The sequence below is a fragment of the Nematostella vectensis genome, chromosome 3, assembly GCF_932526225.1.
Source record: "Nematostella vectensis chromosome 3, jaNemVect1.1, whole genome shotgun sequence".
Lineage (NCBI taxonomy): Eukaryota > Metazoa > Cnidaria > Anthozoa > Actiniaria > Edwardsiidae > Nematostella > Nematostella vectensis.
Window position 1 is genome coordinate 9,813,532 of NC_064036.1, and position 17,533 is coordinate 9,831,064.

The 17,533-nt window shown below is 37.7% G+C and overlaps 3 protein-coding genes across 5 annotated transcripts; 1 reads left to right on the forward strand and 2 right to left on the reverse strand.

Annotated features, from left to right (window-relative positions):
- Window positions 1-294: 294 nt before the first annotated feature.
- LOC5513264 (zinc finger protein 501) lies at window positions 295-6,380 on the reverse strand. Its single transcript, XM_001633504.3, has 3 exons — window positions 6,296-6,380; window positions 5,029-5,129; window positions 295-3,235 (listed from the first exon to the last, which is right to left on the reverse strand). The coding sequence occupies exon 3, from the start codon at window positions 3,218-3,220 to the stop codon at window positions 1,832-1,834; it is 1,389 nt and encodes a 462-aa protein (XP_001633554.1). The 5' UTR covers window positions 3,221-3,235; window positions 5,029-5,129; window positions 6,296-6,380; the 3' UTR covers window positions 295-1,831.
- Window positions 5,495-9,813, reverse strand: LOC5513233 (YEATS domain-containing protein 4). 2 transcript variants are annotated; one of them, XR_007307363.1, is made up of 8 exons: window positions 9,712-9,813; window positions 9,519-9,638; window positions 9,069-9,135; window positions 8,666-8,760; window positions 8,013-8,105; window positions 7,652-7,733; window positions 6,257-7,208; window positions 5,495-6,133 (listed from the first exon to the last, which is right to left on the reverse strand). XR_007307363.1 is itself a non-coding variant. In XM_001633505.3 (7 exons), the coding sequence occupies exons 1-7, from the start codon at window positions 9,742-9,744 to the stop codon at window positions 6,949-6,951; spliced, it is 750 nt and encodes a 249-aa protein (XP_001633555.1). In that variant the 5' UTR covers window positions 9,745-9,813; the 3' UTR covers window positions 5,495-6,948. The 2 variants fall into 2 exon arrangements, 1 of the variants encoding a protein (XP_001633555.1); XM_001633505.3 differs by having other exon boundaries at window positions 5,495-7,208.
- Window positions 9,814-11,358: 1,545 nt separating this feature from the next.
- Window positions 11,359-17,374, forward strand: LOC5513265. Of its 2 annotated transcripts, none has more exons than XM_032382749.2 (6): window positions 11,359-11,711; window positions 11,819-11,892; window positions 14,105-14,348; window positions 14,670-15,467; window positions 15,957-16,161; window positions 16,468-17,374. In XM_032382749.2, the coding sequence occupies exons 1-6, from the start codon at window positions 11,684-11,686 to the stop codon at window positions 16,883-16,885; spliced, it is 1,767 nt and encodes a 588-aa protein (XP_032238640.2). In that variant the 5' UTR covers window positions 11,359-11,683; the 3' UTR covers window positions 16,886-17,374. The 2 variants fall into 2 exon arrangements, with proteins under 2 accessions (XP_032238640.2, XP_001633509.2); XM_001633459.3 differs by having other exon boundaries at window positions 11,362-11,711; window positions 14,105-14,363.
- The last annotated feature ends 159 nt before the right edge of the window (window positions 17,375-17,533 follow it).

A 17,533-nucleotide genomic window follows, 5' to 3' on the forward strand; every position in this document is an offset into this window, starting at 1 on the left:
ATAACAGCGACGTTTCTAAAACCGCCCAAGAATTTCTTTGGAAAACAAAACTTTGGCATATCTGGTTTTACACTTTTTCGTCCCTCAGCAATACACAATTATTGTGGAGTAAAATTCCAAACCTTGACTGCTTTTTCTTTAACATTGGTATAACCTCCATTATAACAAGCGTCCCATTAGACATATTTATTGTGTTTACCAGCTGGGACGTCCGTATCACGAAAAAACGTGACCGAGGTCTTGAAAATTCCGACTGAGGCCGGAGATCAAGGAAGATATTTCTATTTTTTTTTATTCGCGATGAAGAATTTAAAATCTCGAGACCGAGATATGCTTTTAAGGGAGAATAGGAACTTATGAACAGAAAAATAACATGAATTTGAATGTTGCTAATTCAGTGTAGATGAGTAACTCAACCCACATGTGTGGGGCTGGAGAAAAGGCTTGGTTTAGTGGTCCAGCATTTGTAAACGCGAATTAAAAATAAAGTTTCCCTTTAAAAACCTTGTCAATTCTAAATGAGGTGTAATATGAAATAATTGAGAAATCACAAATAATACGATTTAGAGAATTCCGAGAACTCTCGCCAACGATCCCCAAAAGTGATTAAACTTCCTCTCACTTCTGTCAATTAGTGGAAGAAAATGATAGGTGAAGAATGTTCCATCCGAGAAATTTCGAGACGGCTGTTGAAAATCCGAGAAAACGAGATCTTGAGAACGAGGAGTCGAATCTTTAAGGCTAAGTTCAAATGTTGCATTATCCATGAGTCGTTTTTAATGCAAATGCATGAAATGAAGATAAAACATTCGACCTTGTTGTTTGCATTGAATACGGTTCATAGATAATACAACATTTGAACCTAAAATCCGACAACTCAAGATGCCCTATAACTTGGCAAGAAAATCGACATTTCTATGGAAAATTCGCAGCCCCTAAAATGTTGCAACATTGCCTTTAAATTTGTGGGACCTTTATGAAAGTAAGCATAGTGATAGAACATCTCGCACTGAGCAATTCTGGCTATGGATTCCAACGCCCTCTCTGTACTTACAGTTTTAGGGATGGAACAAATTATTCCATGAAATCAGCGTTTGACAGCCTCGTGGCAGTAAAATGTGATTGACATGAGCTGTGTTAGCCAACCAGCGAGGCAAAAAAATGCTGATTGACAACAAGTTAAACGACGTTCTTTTCAGGTGCTGTTCCACCTGAATGTAAATGCATGCAAGTGAAGATAAATACTCGACTTTGTTCGTTTGCATGCATTTGCATTTGAAACGGTAAAACTAGGTCTAAAGCCCCGTTCAAACAAGGCGTTGAAAAAGGCAAACAAATTATAACGAACAGCTAGCATTCCAAGAATATAGTAGAAATTGACATTTCAAATTCAGAGAAAGATTCTTATAAAGTTCTAGAAAAAATGAAATCAATCGAACCCCGAAGAAAGCCCATGCATTCTAGTTGATCATTCGGCCAAATTAAGTTAACTGTCTTTTTTGTATATAATGATCAACTCGTTTTTTTTTTACTTGGTCTTTTCGTTGCACGTATTTTTTGCTTTATTTTTAAAAATAGGTCTAAAAAAGTAGATGAATCTTTACAGGCGGAGTGAACAATGCAACAACTCACCATCTGATTAATATGGACATAATTGGCTTTGTGCACATTGGAGCACGACGGACCTCTGGTTTTAAAGTTCGTGTCAATCCAAACAACGATTCTAGCGTGTTAATTAGCTAACTTTCTAATGGTGGCCACAGTAGCGCGTGTCCCACCTTAAGCCCGTGCAAACAATGCCAGCATTGGAAATATCCGTTTGGATAAGGCTTTAACATGTGGAAGGTTCTTCACCTAAATGAACCTTTAGATGAGCTTCCAAGCTAGATGGTAGCGCGAAGAACTGTCCGCATGTATCACACTGAAGTGGTTTATGTTCTGAGTGAATTCTTAGGTGCCTTTTTAGATTTCCCACGACGTGAAAACACTTTCCACATTCTTTACATTGGAACGGTTTTTCTCCAGAGTGGATCCGTTTATGATCTTTTAGATGCGATATGACCCTGAAGCATTTCCCACACTCATCGCAACGGTGCGGCTTTTGCTCTGGTTGTCCTGAGTGTATAATTCGGTGTTTTCTCATGTTCCCAGCCGCACGAAAACACTTTCCACATTCTTCACACTTGAAAGGTTTCTCTCCAGAATGTATCTTCAAATGATCTTTGAAATGCCAGGGCATTTTGAAGCATTTCCCACATTCATCACACTGGTATGGTCTCTGTTCTGAGTGAGTCAATAGATGTTTTTTCAGGTTTCCAGATCGGCTAAAGCACTTTCCACATTCCTTACATCGATGTGGTTTACATTGATCTGGACTTTTCCCAGTGTGAACCATTAGGTGTCGGCTTAGAGCTCCAGATTTTGCATAGCACATGTCACACTCATTACATTTGTATGGTTTTTCACCAGAATGGATCCTTTGATGGATTTGAAGGCTTCCATAGTGTGTGTAGCACTTATCACATTCTTTACATTTATATGGTTTTTCATCATGCACCTTAAGATGTGTTTTTAGCATTTCATGTTGTGTGAATCTCATCTCACATTTACCACATTGATGTAGTTTTTGAGCTAAATGGATTTTTACATGCTCTTTTAGACTTTCTGACTGCAAAAAGCATATTCCACAATCTTTACATTCAAATGACTTATTAGCAGAATTGGAATGTACCCATAGATGATCTTTGAGGTGTGATAGACTTTTAAAGGACTTGCCGCACTCATTACATGTGTGTGGTTTCAGACCTGAGTGCGCCAGAAGATGTGCTTTTAGGTGTCCCTTCCGTGCAAAACACTTCCCACACTCTTCACAGTGGAATGGTTTCTCACCAGTGTGGAGCCTTAAATGGTTTTTAAGGTTCCAAGCTAGGGTAAAGCTCTTGTCACACTTGGGACATTGATGTGGTTTCTCTCCTGAATGAGTCAGTAGGTGGATTTTAAGGTTTCCAAATGTAGAGAAGCATTTTCCACAAACATTACAACTGTGTTCTTTTTCGTGCAGCTGTAGGTCATGAGACACTTTGTGGACAATGCTACTCAAATCAAATAGTTCTTGCTCGGCCTTGTGTTTTGGTGTAGGTATGCTGCATTTTCCAGAGGTCTGTTCTATGTGTTTCTCCTGTTCTAGAGAAGTTGTCTGCTCTTCATTTTTGTCACCCATCTTAATTTTCTCTACCTGAAAGAAAATTGTTTTTATTTATTATTTTTGCCTGTGGTTTATAGCTCTTTTTGATAACATTAAAAGAAACTAATAAGAAAATGTCTTGTTGGTTTTCAAGAAAGATTGTGTGCTATTGCTAATTTATCTATAACATGCTTAGAGACCCAGCAGTCAATGCAGGCATCCTTAAAATAATTTTACTACCATTTGCAATGTAAATTCAGTATGAAAGCCACCAAAATATATATATATACATTATATAAATTTCTACTTTTAGAGTAATTTGAAAATTTATGCTTAAAAGGTTTTTGAGGTTTGTAATGAAAATTTGAGTTGTGCAACTGGAAACTTACAACACTAATCACATATATGCGCCTGTAAAAAATCATGAACCTGGTATGGGTTGTGGCTTCATTCTTACTGTATGTCATGTGATTGGTAAAGTCTCAATGATGCTTGAAAAATGGAAAACTTTTTGATGGAAAACTTTATTTTTTATTCGTGTTCACAAATGCTGGACCACTAAACAAAGCATTTTCTCCATCCCCACACACTGAATGGTTAACATTCGAATTCATGTTTTTTTTTCCTGTGATACGGACGTCTTTTCTTTCATGATATAGATGTCCCAGCTGGTAAATACAATAATGCTTGGATGATGCTTGATGGTTAAAGTAGCATTTGTACCAGTTTACTTCCAGTCAATTATGTAACAATCTTCAGCCACACAGGCTCCTTGAAGTCATGATTTTTAGTGGAAAACGCAAACAATAATATTTCAATGCTGTGAACGCAGTGTGTTTCTTTGACGATGTGACTGATAATTTAGAGTGGATGGCCTGATAAACAGCGTGGATCCTTATAGATTATTTTGTGTTTTGTTGGTTGAGGTTTTCTTTGGCCCACCAGATTATTACATAATCAACCAGAAGTAAACTAGTGCATTTGCTGCCTTAATAGAGTTCTTATCCACTTTGATGTTACAAACACTGTAAGGCCAATCAAGTAACTTTTTCTAATAGCTCTTGCTGCATTTTTTAAACTTATCTTATATGAGTCATCATGGACATTCTCCCTGGCTCAGTCCAGGGTGGCCAAATGTATGTTCATTCATGAAAACAACAGAAAGTGCTAAATATTTTTTACACACGTCATAAACGCTGTTTTGAAGATTGCAATATATTTAATAGAAAGCTTTTGGACATACATCTATACTATGGTCACCCTGTGTCAGCTTGTAAAGCCAGCAACCAGAATCAAAAACAACCTGCCAGTTTCATGTTTACCTTGAATAAAAAATTTATCAGATCTAGGGAACTTAGATTATTATTTCCAATAAATTCTTTGAACACAATCAGATAGTGATTACAGTAGACTTCCGCTGAGCTCGAATTTGGATAACTCGACTTACCTGTCAATTCGAACTAAGTTTGATTTCTGTTGGACTTGGTTTTAATTTTTAGTGGATTTTTCTTTGGATAACTTTACTGGAACTCAAACCCACTGGTTGAGCTTCACGCCAAACTACTTTCCGTTTACCTTTACCCCAATTAACTTCACCTTATTTTTTACTTTACTCTAGAAATCTGGATAGCTTTTTATTCTTTTTGGTTTTTCAATATTCTTGAATCTTGGGCCACCTCGCATGACTAACCAAGGTGGACTTTATATGCTTTACATGAAAACACGAGTAGCAAATAAATTGTTTTAGCCGAAATCTGAAAAATAGAGCCCCCGCTAGCTGGAAAGCAGTCTTGTCTCTCTTCAGAGTTCGAGTTAGCGGAGTTCTACGGTATGTACCAACTAACCTTTACAAAGCTTCCTCGTCCGCCATTTTGATCGCTTGAGGTCTAAAATCACAACAGGGAACCCAAGTCCAGTCATGAGTCAAATTTGTCATGTGGGTTTCCTGTGGGTCGATATCAACAAATAAACAAAATTCACATTTCAATAAAAATAATAATTATAAATATATAATATTTATAATTATATTTATACCTTTAATAATAAAAAAGAGTGTGGTACGCAGTACTGTCAGTTATCGTTACCCATTTGGGGTTCTTTGGACATCTAGGAGCTCAATTAAATTAATAAATCCATGAGTTCCAAAAAGAGAGGAAAAAACAAGGTTTTTCACGAAAGGGGGGCCGGATTCATTGTCTTCTAAGGATTTCTTATATTTTTCGTTATTTTTAAAACAAATATCTGAAAATATCTGAGTGGGGCCAACCCAGTCCACCCCTAGATTCGCCCCTGTACAATATAACAACAATATTTAGCAAGAGTTGGCCTTTATTGGGTTACACTCCAGAAAAAGGATATTCGATATACTCAACAATAAAACTCTTTTTTTTATTAAGGTGGCCCGTTTCAATTCAAAAGGACTGCTTTCCCAAAAAATCACGCATTTTCAAACCGCTCCCATACAATCATTATTTACAAGATTTTTCTAATTCTTTCAATTCTTATGAAAGGAACATCCTAGATTCGGAGTTTACTGCAATGCTAGGTGAAATCCAAACCGATTAATTGAAAGTCGAAGTTTGTAATAGTTAAATTGAATTTCAAGGATCACGCCTGTGAAATATAATGATATTTCGTTGGGCCGATCTTGCTCTAAATCGACGGTATAAGTATACAGTATAACAATTTGAATATCTCGAGATAGACGTCTTGAAGAATGATGAACATGCTGCCAATCAAATCGTTCACAGAAAGAATACCTCCATCTAAAAGTAAAAATTGATGTCCCTTCATTAAAAATGCTAGCATTTGGAGACCGTGATTTCGAGTTTTGCGCTTGGAGAAGTAAACAGCACATTTCCTTCATAATTATAATTCAAATTCATCCATTTTGATTCCTTTTAGCTTTTGGTAGACTATGTTTTGACACTTACCGCTTACTTACCTTACCTTACTTACCGCGGAGAAGTAAACAGCACATTTCCGTCATAATTATAATTCAAATTCATCCATTTTGATTCCTTTTAGCTTTTGGTAGACTATGTTTTGACACTTACCGCTTACTTACCTTACCTTACTTACCGTTTACTTACCTTACTTACACTTACTTACCTTACTTAATATGATCAAAACTAGGGTATAGAAAAAGCAGTTGCACCAGATTAGAGTACGGGTAATGACGGTTACTCTTCCAAACTCCCAGAAGCCAAAGAGCTATCTTTGAACTTCTGTTGTTTTGGATTTCAACTGGAATTCACAGGTTGGTGACTCTCGAGGGAATGCCGCTGTTTACCCGTGCCATACAGAATTTGAAAGAATTAGAGAAATCGCGTAAATAATGATTGTATGGGAGGGGTTTAAAAAATGATGATGGCTTGACTTTTCGAGAAAGCAGTACTTTTTAATGGACGCGGGCCACCTTAAAAAATACAACATTGATTTAGGTTTTGGCTAGTAGCATAGCTATAAAGTGTTATTGAAAATAGGTATATATTTTACAAAAAGAGGTATGGATAAATATCTCTCTCTAATAGCCAAGGGAGGGTATTTGCACCATACAGTCATTGTCTGTTATATTGCTTTCCAAGAAAACATCAATGTTCATATGTTGACTGTTGTTTGTATGATAGTATGGTAGTCCAGTTTTGTCCAGTATCAGGGAAGACAAAGCCAGGTCTCACATCATTGTATGGCAAACTGGATTAAGGCCATCACATCCAGATTATTGACATTACGTAACATTTCTTATGGGATGTTGGCAGTTCTCATGTGGGTGTCGCTGGCATCCTCGGCCCTGTGTCCTCGGCTATGGGTGCTGTGGCAGGAATATGCATGGCCTGCACTTGTAATAGTCCGGAGCCAGGGCCCTCATCCTCTTCCTGCTCTAATCTAGAAATCTCTGTCTTCAAGTTGTGTATAGTTGTTTTACTTGCTTTTAACCTTTCCTTCAATTGGCTTATTTCCTTCCCGATCTTGGATCTTGCCATTGCAATTGCTGAAGTAGTTCTCTGTTCAATCTCTGGCCCTGAAGAATAGCAAATACAGGTGAAACTATAGTCAGTTCTAGTATAAATAAAAGAAGCCATGTAACAATCAACAGTTGCTTTAGTGTTATCTTGGAAAGTTTAATAGGGCTTTATCACCTTTCCTACAGTGCGTTGCTTTCTTTTGAAAATTCTTCTTGAAAACATTTTTATGACTTTTATGACATTCTACTACTAGGTACAGTAGCAAATATTTGACAATACTACTTAGCTGACTAAAAGTTGATGAATGTTTTCTAGTTTTACTGACATCAAAACTGTAGGCACAGTGAGCTTGCACCTATCTAACAGATATAGTACTCTATTGTAATTGTCACACATAATGCACAGATTAAGTGTGTGAAATATTTGTACAGAATTTCCATGTTTTCAAGAGTCTATGAAATTCTCCAACAAATTTAAAACTATAAATCCTTCCACTTACAATCTGATTCATGTTTCATTGGAGGGAGCTGCCTTGTGCTCAATAAACACTGATGCATCATCTGAGTTGGGTCTTGAAAAATCTAAAAGGAAAAGTACAACTAAATCTAAAGAAAGTAATAATTTAAATGATTGATCACCATCCCTTTAATAATTATTCTTTTTCGGTACTGAAGACATCCACATCTTGACAATCCATTTTTATTACAGTAAATATATTATGTATATAAGGCATAATGTTATGATCTTTATTCAACATGACAATATGCATGCAAGTAAGAGTCAAACAAGTTACTTGGTTTATATGCACTCATATGCCTGGATATAATACACAGTAAATATAACATTTGCTTGGGACTCACAATTTCATCATAGAACTCTGCTACTAATTGCTTTTTCCCAGATGCAAGGGCGGACTCTGTTTGGAAGAGCTTGAGTAGATGGTACAAAGTCACCTAACACAAAAACTTGAAGGTCAGACATATAGACATAGACATATTTTATTTGGCATCAAATACACAAGAATGTACATGGATGAGTCTCCAAATAGATTAATGATAAAATGATTGGTGATATTATCCTCAATTGTGTCTCTTAACAAGCCTTTCTCTTTCGGTCATGTATTCATGGACAAAAATACAATACTAGAAATAAATACTAGAAACAGAAGTACAATACTAGTGGTAAGTGGTAAGTGATATTGGGGTACATCAGATTGTACAGGTTAATATAGTTTGATTAGAGATACAGAAAATCTGGCATAACATCCATATCTAAAAATGTTTTGCAGTTCTCATTAGTCATGCTTTTCCCAGACTTTACAAATTTATGTAATTCAAATCAAACCTAAAACCTTAGCCAATTGTCAGAGTGTTTAAGTAAATGCTCTCCCCTGCCCCTTCATGTCATGCGCAATGTGTCAATAACAGCTATGTAGCAGCTTTAGTTGTACAACCACAGCAAATGCTGGTTGAACACTTTATTCAAATACCTACAATAACAAAAGATCACATACAGGTCTTTCTTGTGGATCCATAAAGAAGATTTTGATTGTGATTTCAAATTCTCCCCAGCCAGACTCATTGACTTCATATGGAGGCTTGGTGATGACTAAAACAGGGCAACAATTATCATCAGCATTACCTAATTACCAAATAAAGTAAAGATGTGAAACTCAAGTAATTCTGTGTCATCACTTGTGGATTATTTGAGGACTGTGGGTGGTAAAAATGAGATCCATTTGTCAAGGATGATGCACACCATTCCACTTCAATAAATGGAAGATAATTAGGCCTTGTCAATACATTTTTTAATAAATTGAAGATAATGGAAGTATATATGAATAGAACATGGCCTAATAACAGTGATTTGTATGGGTATGCTATTGACTGTCGGCTCTGCTGGAATCAAGCTGTTACCTCTAAGAGGATTTGCGTAACTTTCATGAAGCTTGAAATGGACTTTCTTCACATAACTTGACATATCCTGCCCGGGAAAATAATAACTTGCATACATTAATTATCGCTTTATTTGGAGACTTCCTTTACACTAATACAATACAAAACAAAATAAAGAATACAAATTTTTGTTGATAACAATTTAAAAGAAGAGTTTGATCCAGAGCCCGTATTGAGTAGAAGTATCCTTTTAAGACGGTTTACTAATGGAAATAGCACCGATATATCACATAATTAAGCATAAAAACAACAACAATAACAACAAAAACTGCTTGCAGGAACAACAAATCGTAAACTGCGTAAAATAAACGGCGTACAACATAACATCTTTAAAACTTATTGGCAAAAGAACGTGATGAAAGACATCCGAGCTTCAGGCGTTCTAGTACATAGCTCTACGGTCTATTTCACCTCGTTGTTGAAGGGTCGAATGTAGACTGTCCATCCATGAGTATGGCCATCAGTTTCCCTCTTTTTGCCGAAATAATGTGAAACGTTCCCATAGATAACGGGCTTTACGATCGTCACTCCCTGTAAGATCCAAAGAATGGCTTTAGTAAAGATTCAAAAGAATGTTTAAGACAAAACTTCTTTCGATACAAACTTTCACACGAGTATTGTCCCCAAAGCCCGCCATCTTGTTTTTTATTGGGCGAAGCCGCTGGTTATTCTTGATGGCTAATAAAACAAAGGGTACCCAAAGATTTTGCAAGGGCATTAGGAAAAGACTTTCGTTCTTTCGTTAGAACACAAGGTAATTAATACAATGCTTTGAGACAATTTTCAAAAATCTGTTATCCACTCATCAAAGTCACTTTGATTAAAAGCCTTAGGCTGGCCCAAAATCGAAATAAGTAAGAATTTCTATTTTTTTTACTGATTATTATTCGTACACATTATTTTTAATTCACCTCACAAAAGGCAAATGCGAGACTAGCTCATTCAATTATTGATATAAACGCTGCGCTTGTTGATGATGATGTTTTAAAAAAAACTGACCTCCAAAATTTGGACGTGCTCGCAAATAAACGCGACGTTTGATTCTCAATGTTTCTTTTTTATGTGGACGTATGTTCGACTCTTCATTACGGATATCGGAATATTGCATGATATAGGAAAAGTTTTCCTTATAATTTCAAGTCCATATGGTCGGCCCATCTATTGTAATTTCTTTTTCATCAAAAGGAACACTTTGGCGCAAGCAATGATTTTTTCTTTAATTACAAAATTCTGACAACAAAACAGCGTGTGGCTTGCTGTTTGTCGTCTTACATAGCCCACTTTGAAAGGTGGCTGGACGCCTGCATGGCTTCCGCCGTTTTGTATAAGAAACATGCAAGTGGGAAGTTTCTACAAGGCGGTAATATAGAGATGGTGAATGAAAAAAGGCTGATGAAAAGTGCCTTGTTTGTGTTATTATTAAAAGTAAAAAAAAGCAATTCAATATAATTTTTCAATTTGATATCTCCTTCAACAGCAATATTCTCTCATTTGTTTTTCATTGAGAAAACTAGATTATTGGTCTACCAATCTGTTGACAAAATTTACTTAATGTATTACTTTACAAACGAATGTAAATTTTAAATTCAAATTTCCTTAAATGTTAGGTTTAGAGAAAAAGTAATCTAGCTCCGCCAATGATTGGTGGACGGTAATAATCATCTCTTAACTTCTAAAAGGAAATCTTCTCATCGTCACGTCGTGGGCAGATGTACGTCAGTGTTTTTAACCAAAAAAGCGTTATCTATAAGAGGTGTACATTATATTTGACTCATGATGAGTCATTTTTTAACTCTAGAATTAAACGTTCTTGCAAACTTTGACAATTCTAAAGACCAGCGAATTGTAAGGTTTACATACACTATTGATTTCTATTATTATTCTCACTTTTATGAAATACCCCGCTTTGTTTCTTAGTGGTTTTTATTGCGCTGGAGTATAATTGGTGAGATGGTTGCATGGCAAGATGTCATTTGATTGAAAAAGTTTCCGGGAATCATCTGAAAGAAAAGAAGTGCTTGGCAGTTCTATCACAAGCGAGGCTTTCCTCCTGTACGATTAGGCAAACAATGGCAAAACTAATCAAGAAACTGCAAATCCCATTTGTGTGCTTGAATTACTCTTATCTTCCAATATGTGCCTATTGAAATATTCAGATCAGCAGGCTAGTTAAGATTTTTATTGACGTGAATAACAAGACTTGGCGTGAAGTCGAGGCAGCGGGACAGGCAGGTGTCAGGTGGTAGGCTGTTTCCATGGTAACAACCAGGTGCCTCGGTAATAGGACCTAGTAGTTCATTAACGAATGGTTTTATATATATTCGCCAGCTTTAGGGAATATAATAGCACACACTCGCCGAATACAAAGTAACGAAAAGAGAATTGTTATCTTGCCCCAATGGCAGTGTAGGAGTGTTGCTATGTTTACTAGAGAAGAGAACAAAGCCTTGACCTAAACTCCATTCAGCTATGCTCGCGGCCCTTTTCTCTGCCACCTTTTCGAATTTCACGAACTTTTTTCGTTGGTCGCTTACCAACACTATCTAGACATTGAAGGAATCCGCATTGCTGTTGAGATGCGGGATTTAATGCCTTTCCTTCTTGGTAAGTACATAATACAAGCCAAGTTTTATTTTAGAAGCGATGACACCCGCTGTAGGGGACGAAATAGGATATGATTCTTAAATGTACTTTTTTGTTATGTTTCACAGTTCTAGTTTTCTCGGTTGTGCTATTGCCGATAACTTCAGCTTCTGTTCTTGGGACGTGGTTCAACTGCAGTTCTGTAAGTTTTTAGCCTGCTTTATAAACTCATTTTTGCTCCCTTCCTCGTTAAATGTACAATTTTTGTTTGGGTCGCTCTCTACAGCCTCCCTAAGCTTACATTAACACAGCTCGTCCGATTTAAAAAGACGTTATTTTATCAATCTTTATTACCCACACCGTCATCATGTGTTTAGAGAGAGGAGGTGGTTTGTCAGAAAGCAATACCGCCTTATTGCACAACAACTGACGAAAGGCTTACTTTAATGGTATTATATTTTCATAGGATAAACATAAGAAAATCCCCCTCGGTTTTTATCAAACTCAACTTGCGTTCTTTATCCTGTTCCCATCTTTGGATCTTAAAAGCTGATTTCAGACAAACTCGAGCTTTTTTCAAAAGACATAATATAAACTTCAACAGGAAAGCACTCAAAGTGAAAATTAAACTTGAAACGGAGCAATTTATGGCTGCTTTTTGGCACGACTTTAATTACATTGAGAAAATCAGTGAAATATTCATGGTTATTTTAGCGGGTTTCTAGATCTTACAGGACTGAAAATGAAAAAATTCCCAGTGTCATTACATTAAATCCTTCGCATTTCTTATACTGTTAGGTTATTCGGTGATATAGAAACTTCAATGTCGGGTTTCGCCTGTTTGATAGACTACCGCAGTTTATTCGTACAAAAGCGCGAAAATATTGCCAATTGATCCTTCTCCGATGTCCAGATTCGGAGAGCAAAAGGCATCAATAATTCACAAACTCATCGGGTGACATTAAGTATTCATCACCGTGTTGTTGAAATGTTTTTATGTGCTTTATAAAACCCAGTTTTTTTTTTTCTTTTTTGTGCAAACAAACGAGCGCTCTAAAACAAACTTTGGTCCAACGTTTGGCCTGAATCGCAAATAAATTTGTTTTATTAAAATTATGAAATCATATAAAATTGTTTTCTAATTTCGTCCAGTCCGAATATCCGAATTTTCTTTCCTTATCCGAAAAACGTTTAAAGATCAAGATGTTTTTTTCTATTAATGAATAAAAGGCGCGTATTTTTTTAGGGTAGTAGAATATTATTTCCATACCAAGAGCTATAGAAATAAATCTTATAATTGCATATAATAATCAAAGTTTGAAGGTAATGATATTTTTGAATTATGGTAATACTTTAATTATAACGTTAAAGAGTATATCGAAGAACTCTACGGTATCGCTTCTTTGGTACAGAAAATAATTAATTAACAGCGTATATGGGATACGAAAACAAAAACCAATCCCAAATTACTCACTGGCTAACGATAAGAAATGTTAAATGAAGACGATTACGATTTAAAGGTAAAGCAAAGTCGAGTTTACCTTTCAAAACCAAAGAACCAAAAGTTTTCTTAACATGAAAATTTTCAGACAGACTGCAAATATCCATTATCATTTTTGACAAGCGGACGAAAATGAAAAAACATGCATTCATTTCAATTTTTAGACCTTGTCGCCGGGATTTTATTCCGACTCGAATGATTGAAGGAGTCTTTTAAATGCTTCCATACCCAATTTTGATTGTTTTGAGAAAACATTTTAGAAGAAGTCTAAAAAGTCTTTTCTTAAAGGGAAGGATTGCCTCTATTTGTGACTCAAATTAATTTTTAAGTTGAATCATAACAAAGTGATCTCAAGATATAAAATCAGTAGTAGATTTATCAAAGCCTCTAATTCCAGACCACTCTTTTTGCTCGACTCCCGAACTTTTCGCTTGGAGAAATTTAAAACGGAATGAAACGGAACGAAAATGATAGTTTCCTTCATTTAGCCAAACATTTCAGCTGAATCCCTTTAAGTGGTCAAAAATTTCCCTTACTCTACCGACGTTTGGGAATTGAGATAAAAGAGGTTTTTGACATTACGCAATTTTCGGACGATAACCTGTCGCCCACGTTTAGATGGAACTATTCCTGGCGTAAAATGCACTTAGAATAAAGTTAGCGTATAGTTCACGATAATCCTTGATATTAAGCGTTATCTATGTGTCGCTCAAATTCTAAAATCAATTTCCGCATGATCTCAGGTCTGTTATCCACTTCTGAGAAATTCCGCGGTCATTTGCATTGGGCAAGAACGAATACAATTTCGGAAATTGCAGGAACTATTGCAGCAAGGGTGATGAAATAAACGTTTTTTAGGCTTTTTCTCTAGCGTTTACGTGCGAGTGCTTGACATGTGTCGCATCTATTCCAGGCGTCCTGCAATGCCACACTTTCTGTCTCTCCCTGCTCCTTGACGGGATCCCTGTGTCAATGTGACGTAGCCCCCTCAGCCTCGACCACATGCAGCCTTCAGACAGTCTCTCTAGCCAATCAGACTGGCGCTGGTCTCAACACGACCCTGGGGCCGCTGTCTTGCTGCGCATGCCTGGCGAATGAGACCGCTTGCTGCAAGATGTGTGCCGTAACGACGACATCCAGTCCTGCTACACCACAGGGTAACCACGCCATATGTGAGTTTATTGTTTGACTTACGCACAGTTTAATACCGAAGCATGATCAGTGAAATAAAAATGAAATAAAACTTTTAGTATTTCAAACGCATCAATAAACATCGCAATAAAATATTGATATGAAGTACTCCACGCAGTTTACATAGTATGAGTTAGTGTGTAAGCACTCGTCACCGAGGATGGTCCCGGGGCCAGCGTACCCAGCGGTTCTTTTACGTCCTGATTGATTGATTGTGATAAGAGACGGCTAGAGTTCCCAATGTGTTGGTTATATATAAAAACTAACTGATTATTCTTTGCTTATAGCTACTACCTCTGCACCTGCAAACTACGCCAAAATAGTGGTCGCATTCGTGTTTGAGGGCTGCTTTTCCCGGAACACTTCCTTGGCTTCCCAGCGTTTGATTGACGCAATTGGCCAATTAACGTCAACATCCAGGTCTTACATTGACGTCACGAAATCCACTTGTGTCAGCGGTGTCCAGTCCAATTGCGGCGTAGATACAAGCATCGTGGACTCGTCTTCCCATCGTGCAAGGCGCGCCGTGGGAGGGGGAAGAGCAAGAGGAAGCTCTTCTGATGACTCGAAAAAGAAGGACTCATCGTCAAACAGCTACTCCACGACTCTGCAGTACTTTACCAAAACTTTACCAGAAGACAAGAGCGTTCCGTGTGAAAGCTTGGTCATCAACGCCACGATATGGGAGGCGGGAGGAAAAAACATTGAGGATGTTATAAAACAAGTGGTTGATTCTGTTAAGAACGGTTCACTTGGGATTCAGCTACCAAGTGAGATATTCAAGGCAACGTTCATCATTTTCGCGACAAAGAACTCAAGCTATGAGTTACACGTCAGTCCGTACATTTACAAGCCTCCAATCCCAACAGCAAGGTCGATACCACCTCTAACGACCAACTTGAAACCCTTGATCTATACCGGGGGCGCTGTGTTAGGGCTGATCTCTCTATGTGTCATCTATCAGCTCGTGAAGCAGACGTTCTTGCTACGCAGGAAGAAATTCACGGATATCAACAGCGACCGCGTTAATTCACGCAAGAAGCGAGTTGAAGAGGTCATGGACGGACAAGACGCCAAAGACGAAGGTTAGAGTCAGGCGTCCTCATTGGCAGGGGTGTAGCTTACAAGAATGGGCAGAGTGGGGGGGGGGAGGGGTGTCCCTTCTGCCACCGCCACAACCCCCGCCATGCAGTCTTTTCTTATTCAAGAATTTTAAACACTTTCAGGCAATACCTTATACCTCCTTTTTGCTAAGGTAGAGCTCGGTGTCGTCAAAAATAAATCATACTGTTAAATGGGAACATATCAGACACGTCGTTCTTCGCCTAAAAGTCGAAATCTGGTAAATCAAGAGGGGATGTCTGAGGTGGCGAAGAAATGAATGCTTCTGTGCTCAATTCAAAATGGCTGCCGGGATAGATAAAGGCAAATGCGAGTTCCAAGTTTTCAAATATGGTATGCGATCTCCCTAGATAAAAAGGACTTTTTAAACATATATGGGTCGATTTTGGACTTGAATAACCTTACATGATTGTCTGAATGAACTAAACTTACTTCAAAAACTTGAATTCTAGAGCGAGAACGAGGCGAGTTCGACATGACGTTCGCAAGTCTGCCTCGTGTGGACAACGACGCGTTGACAAGACGCTATGATTGGACGACACCAGGCTACCTGCCGAGCATGCTCGCCCCAGCTTACCGAGCGACAGAGTTCCACGGCCAAAATTCACCGCCTCGACTCATGCTAGACGATGATGATACAGACGAAGAAAAGAATAGGTAAGCGACAAACAAATAAGTAGTAGGAAATAGCAAAATAAGGAGAGGAAAAGTAGCGAAAAAGAAGGTCAGAGATTAATAATAAAGAAATGCATACCTGAAATATTATGACTAGTTAGTCAACACGAACTATTAAAAGCTAAAAGAGCAAGCAAGTCAGGAAGTTTCTAGAACCGAATAAGACGTTCAGAACGTCAACATTCTGCTGGCCCGTAATTACAATAGAGTACTGCCCTGCTCTGCTGCTGCTCAAAGGGTGTTCAATAATTATTACGATTTTTATCTAATTTTCTGTGGTTGTTTCAGTCTCGGCAAGGCCAGTGTCATTAACGTGGATGACGAGACAGACGAAGACTTGCGTGACATCCTCGAGAGTGACGACGAGTCCTATAGTAGACCTACCAGCAAGAGATCAAGCAGAACAATAAGAGACCCCTCCGCCACTACCAGGAAGACCAGGAAAAGTTCCAGAAATTTGTCCGGGAAATCCAATGGTAATGTGTCCGCGAAAAAGCAGGAATCCAATACTAAGTCTCCGCTTCCTGGAAAAAGACGAAAATGTTCTTACATGGGTCCGGAGGGCAGGGAAGCGCTTAAGAGAGAAAGTTCTCCAGCACCAAGTTTCGGGAATTTAAAGAACAATAAAGTGACTCCAGTCAAGGAAGAAAGAAAACCTTCAGTAATTTCCCTGAAGCCGCCGAAATACACGTCATCTCAGACGTAGTTCTCGGAAATATCTGAACAACAAAATCAGTGCATGGTTTACTATAGAATTTTGTAGAATAAGATTGTACAGAACAATACCCGCGTGTTGGACCACTTATCTCATTAGTAGTAATTGCATCACGTGTCCATTTGATTTTACGTGTTCAACCAGATTCTACCACTGTTCTGCATCTATCACTTTTACACTTCGAACACGTCTCAATCCAATTTTATCACGTGCTAGCCAAATGAGCACGTGTTCTATTGATTGTACCAAGTTTCTAACTTGCTGTGATGCGTATTCCAGCACGAGTTATACATCAATCACGTACCGCAACGTTCCCAGCGATGTACAATGGTACTAACTTAAGATAAAGAGGAAGGAGGTTGCACTGATCTCTGAAAGCTCTAGATTTTTCGTAAAGAGACAATAATGAAAGAAGCGCTGGAAAGTGTAGGGGCACATATAGATAAATATCAGATTGTAAATAAAAGTTCTTACAGATTACCTAATATATGTCAGTTTATCCCTACATATTGCCGCATGTAAATTATAGATTATAACCTGTATGTACATTTACCAGAGAAGGGGAGGGCGACAATGGCAGGTTCAACGATTTTAGGGGGCGGTATGAAAATGACGCGAATTCATAATAAACTGAAACTA

What these genes read in the sequence shown, in the direction of transcription:
- LOC5513264 (XM_001633504.3), bottom strand. Translation starts at nt 3,220, where the DNA reads ATGGGTGACAAAAATGAAGAGCAGACAACTTCTCTAGAACAGGAGAAA.
- LOC5513233 (XM_001633505.3), bottom strand. Translation starts at nt 9,744, where the DNA reads ATGGCGGGCTTTGGGGACAATACTCGTGTGAAA. An exon ending in TGGATCCACAAGAAAGACCT is followed by an intron (nt 8,106 to 8,665) that starts GTATGTGATCTT and finishes TTTTTGTGTTAG; the next exon opens with GTGACTTTGTACCATCTACT. An exon ending in CAGAGTTCTATGATGAAATT is followed by an intron (nt 7,734 to 8,012) that starts GTGAGTCCCAAG and finishes TTTTCCTTTTAG; the next exon opens with ATTTTTCAAGACCCAACTCA.
- LOC5513265 (XM_001633459.3), top strand. Translation starts at nt 11,684, where the DNA reads ATGCGGGATTTAATGCCTTTCCTTCTTG. An exon ending in CGTGGTTCAACTGCAGTTCT is followed by an intron (nt 11,893 to 14,104) that starts GTAAGTTTTTAG and finishes CATCTATTCCAG; the next exon opens with GCGTCCTGCAATGCCACACT. An exon ending in ACAAGACGCCAAAGACGAAG is followed by an intron (nt 15,468 to 15,956) that starts GTTAGAGTCAGG and finishes CTTGAATTCTAG; the next exon opens with AGCGAGAACGAGGCGAGTTC.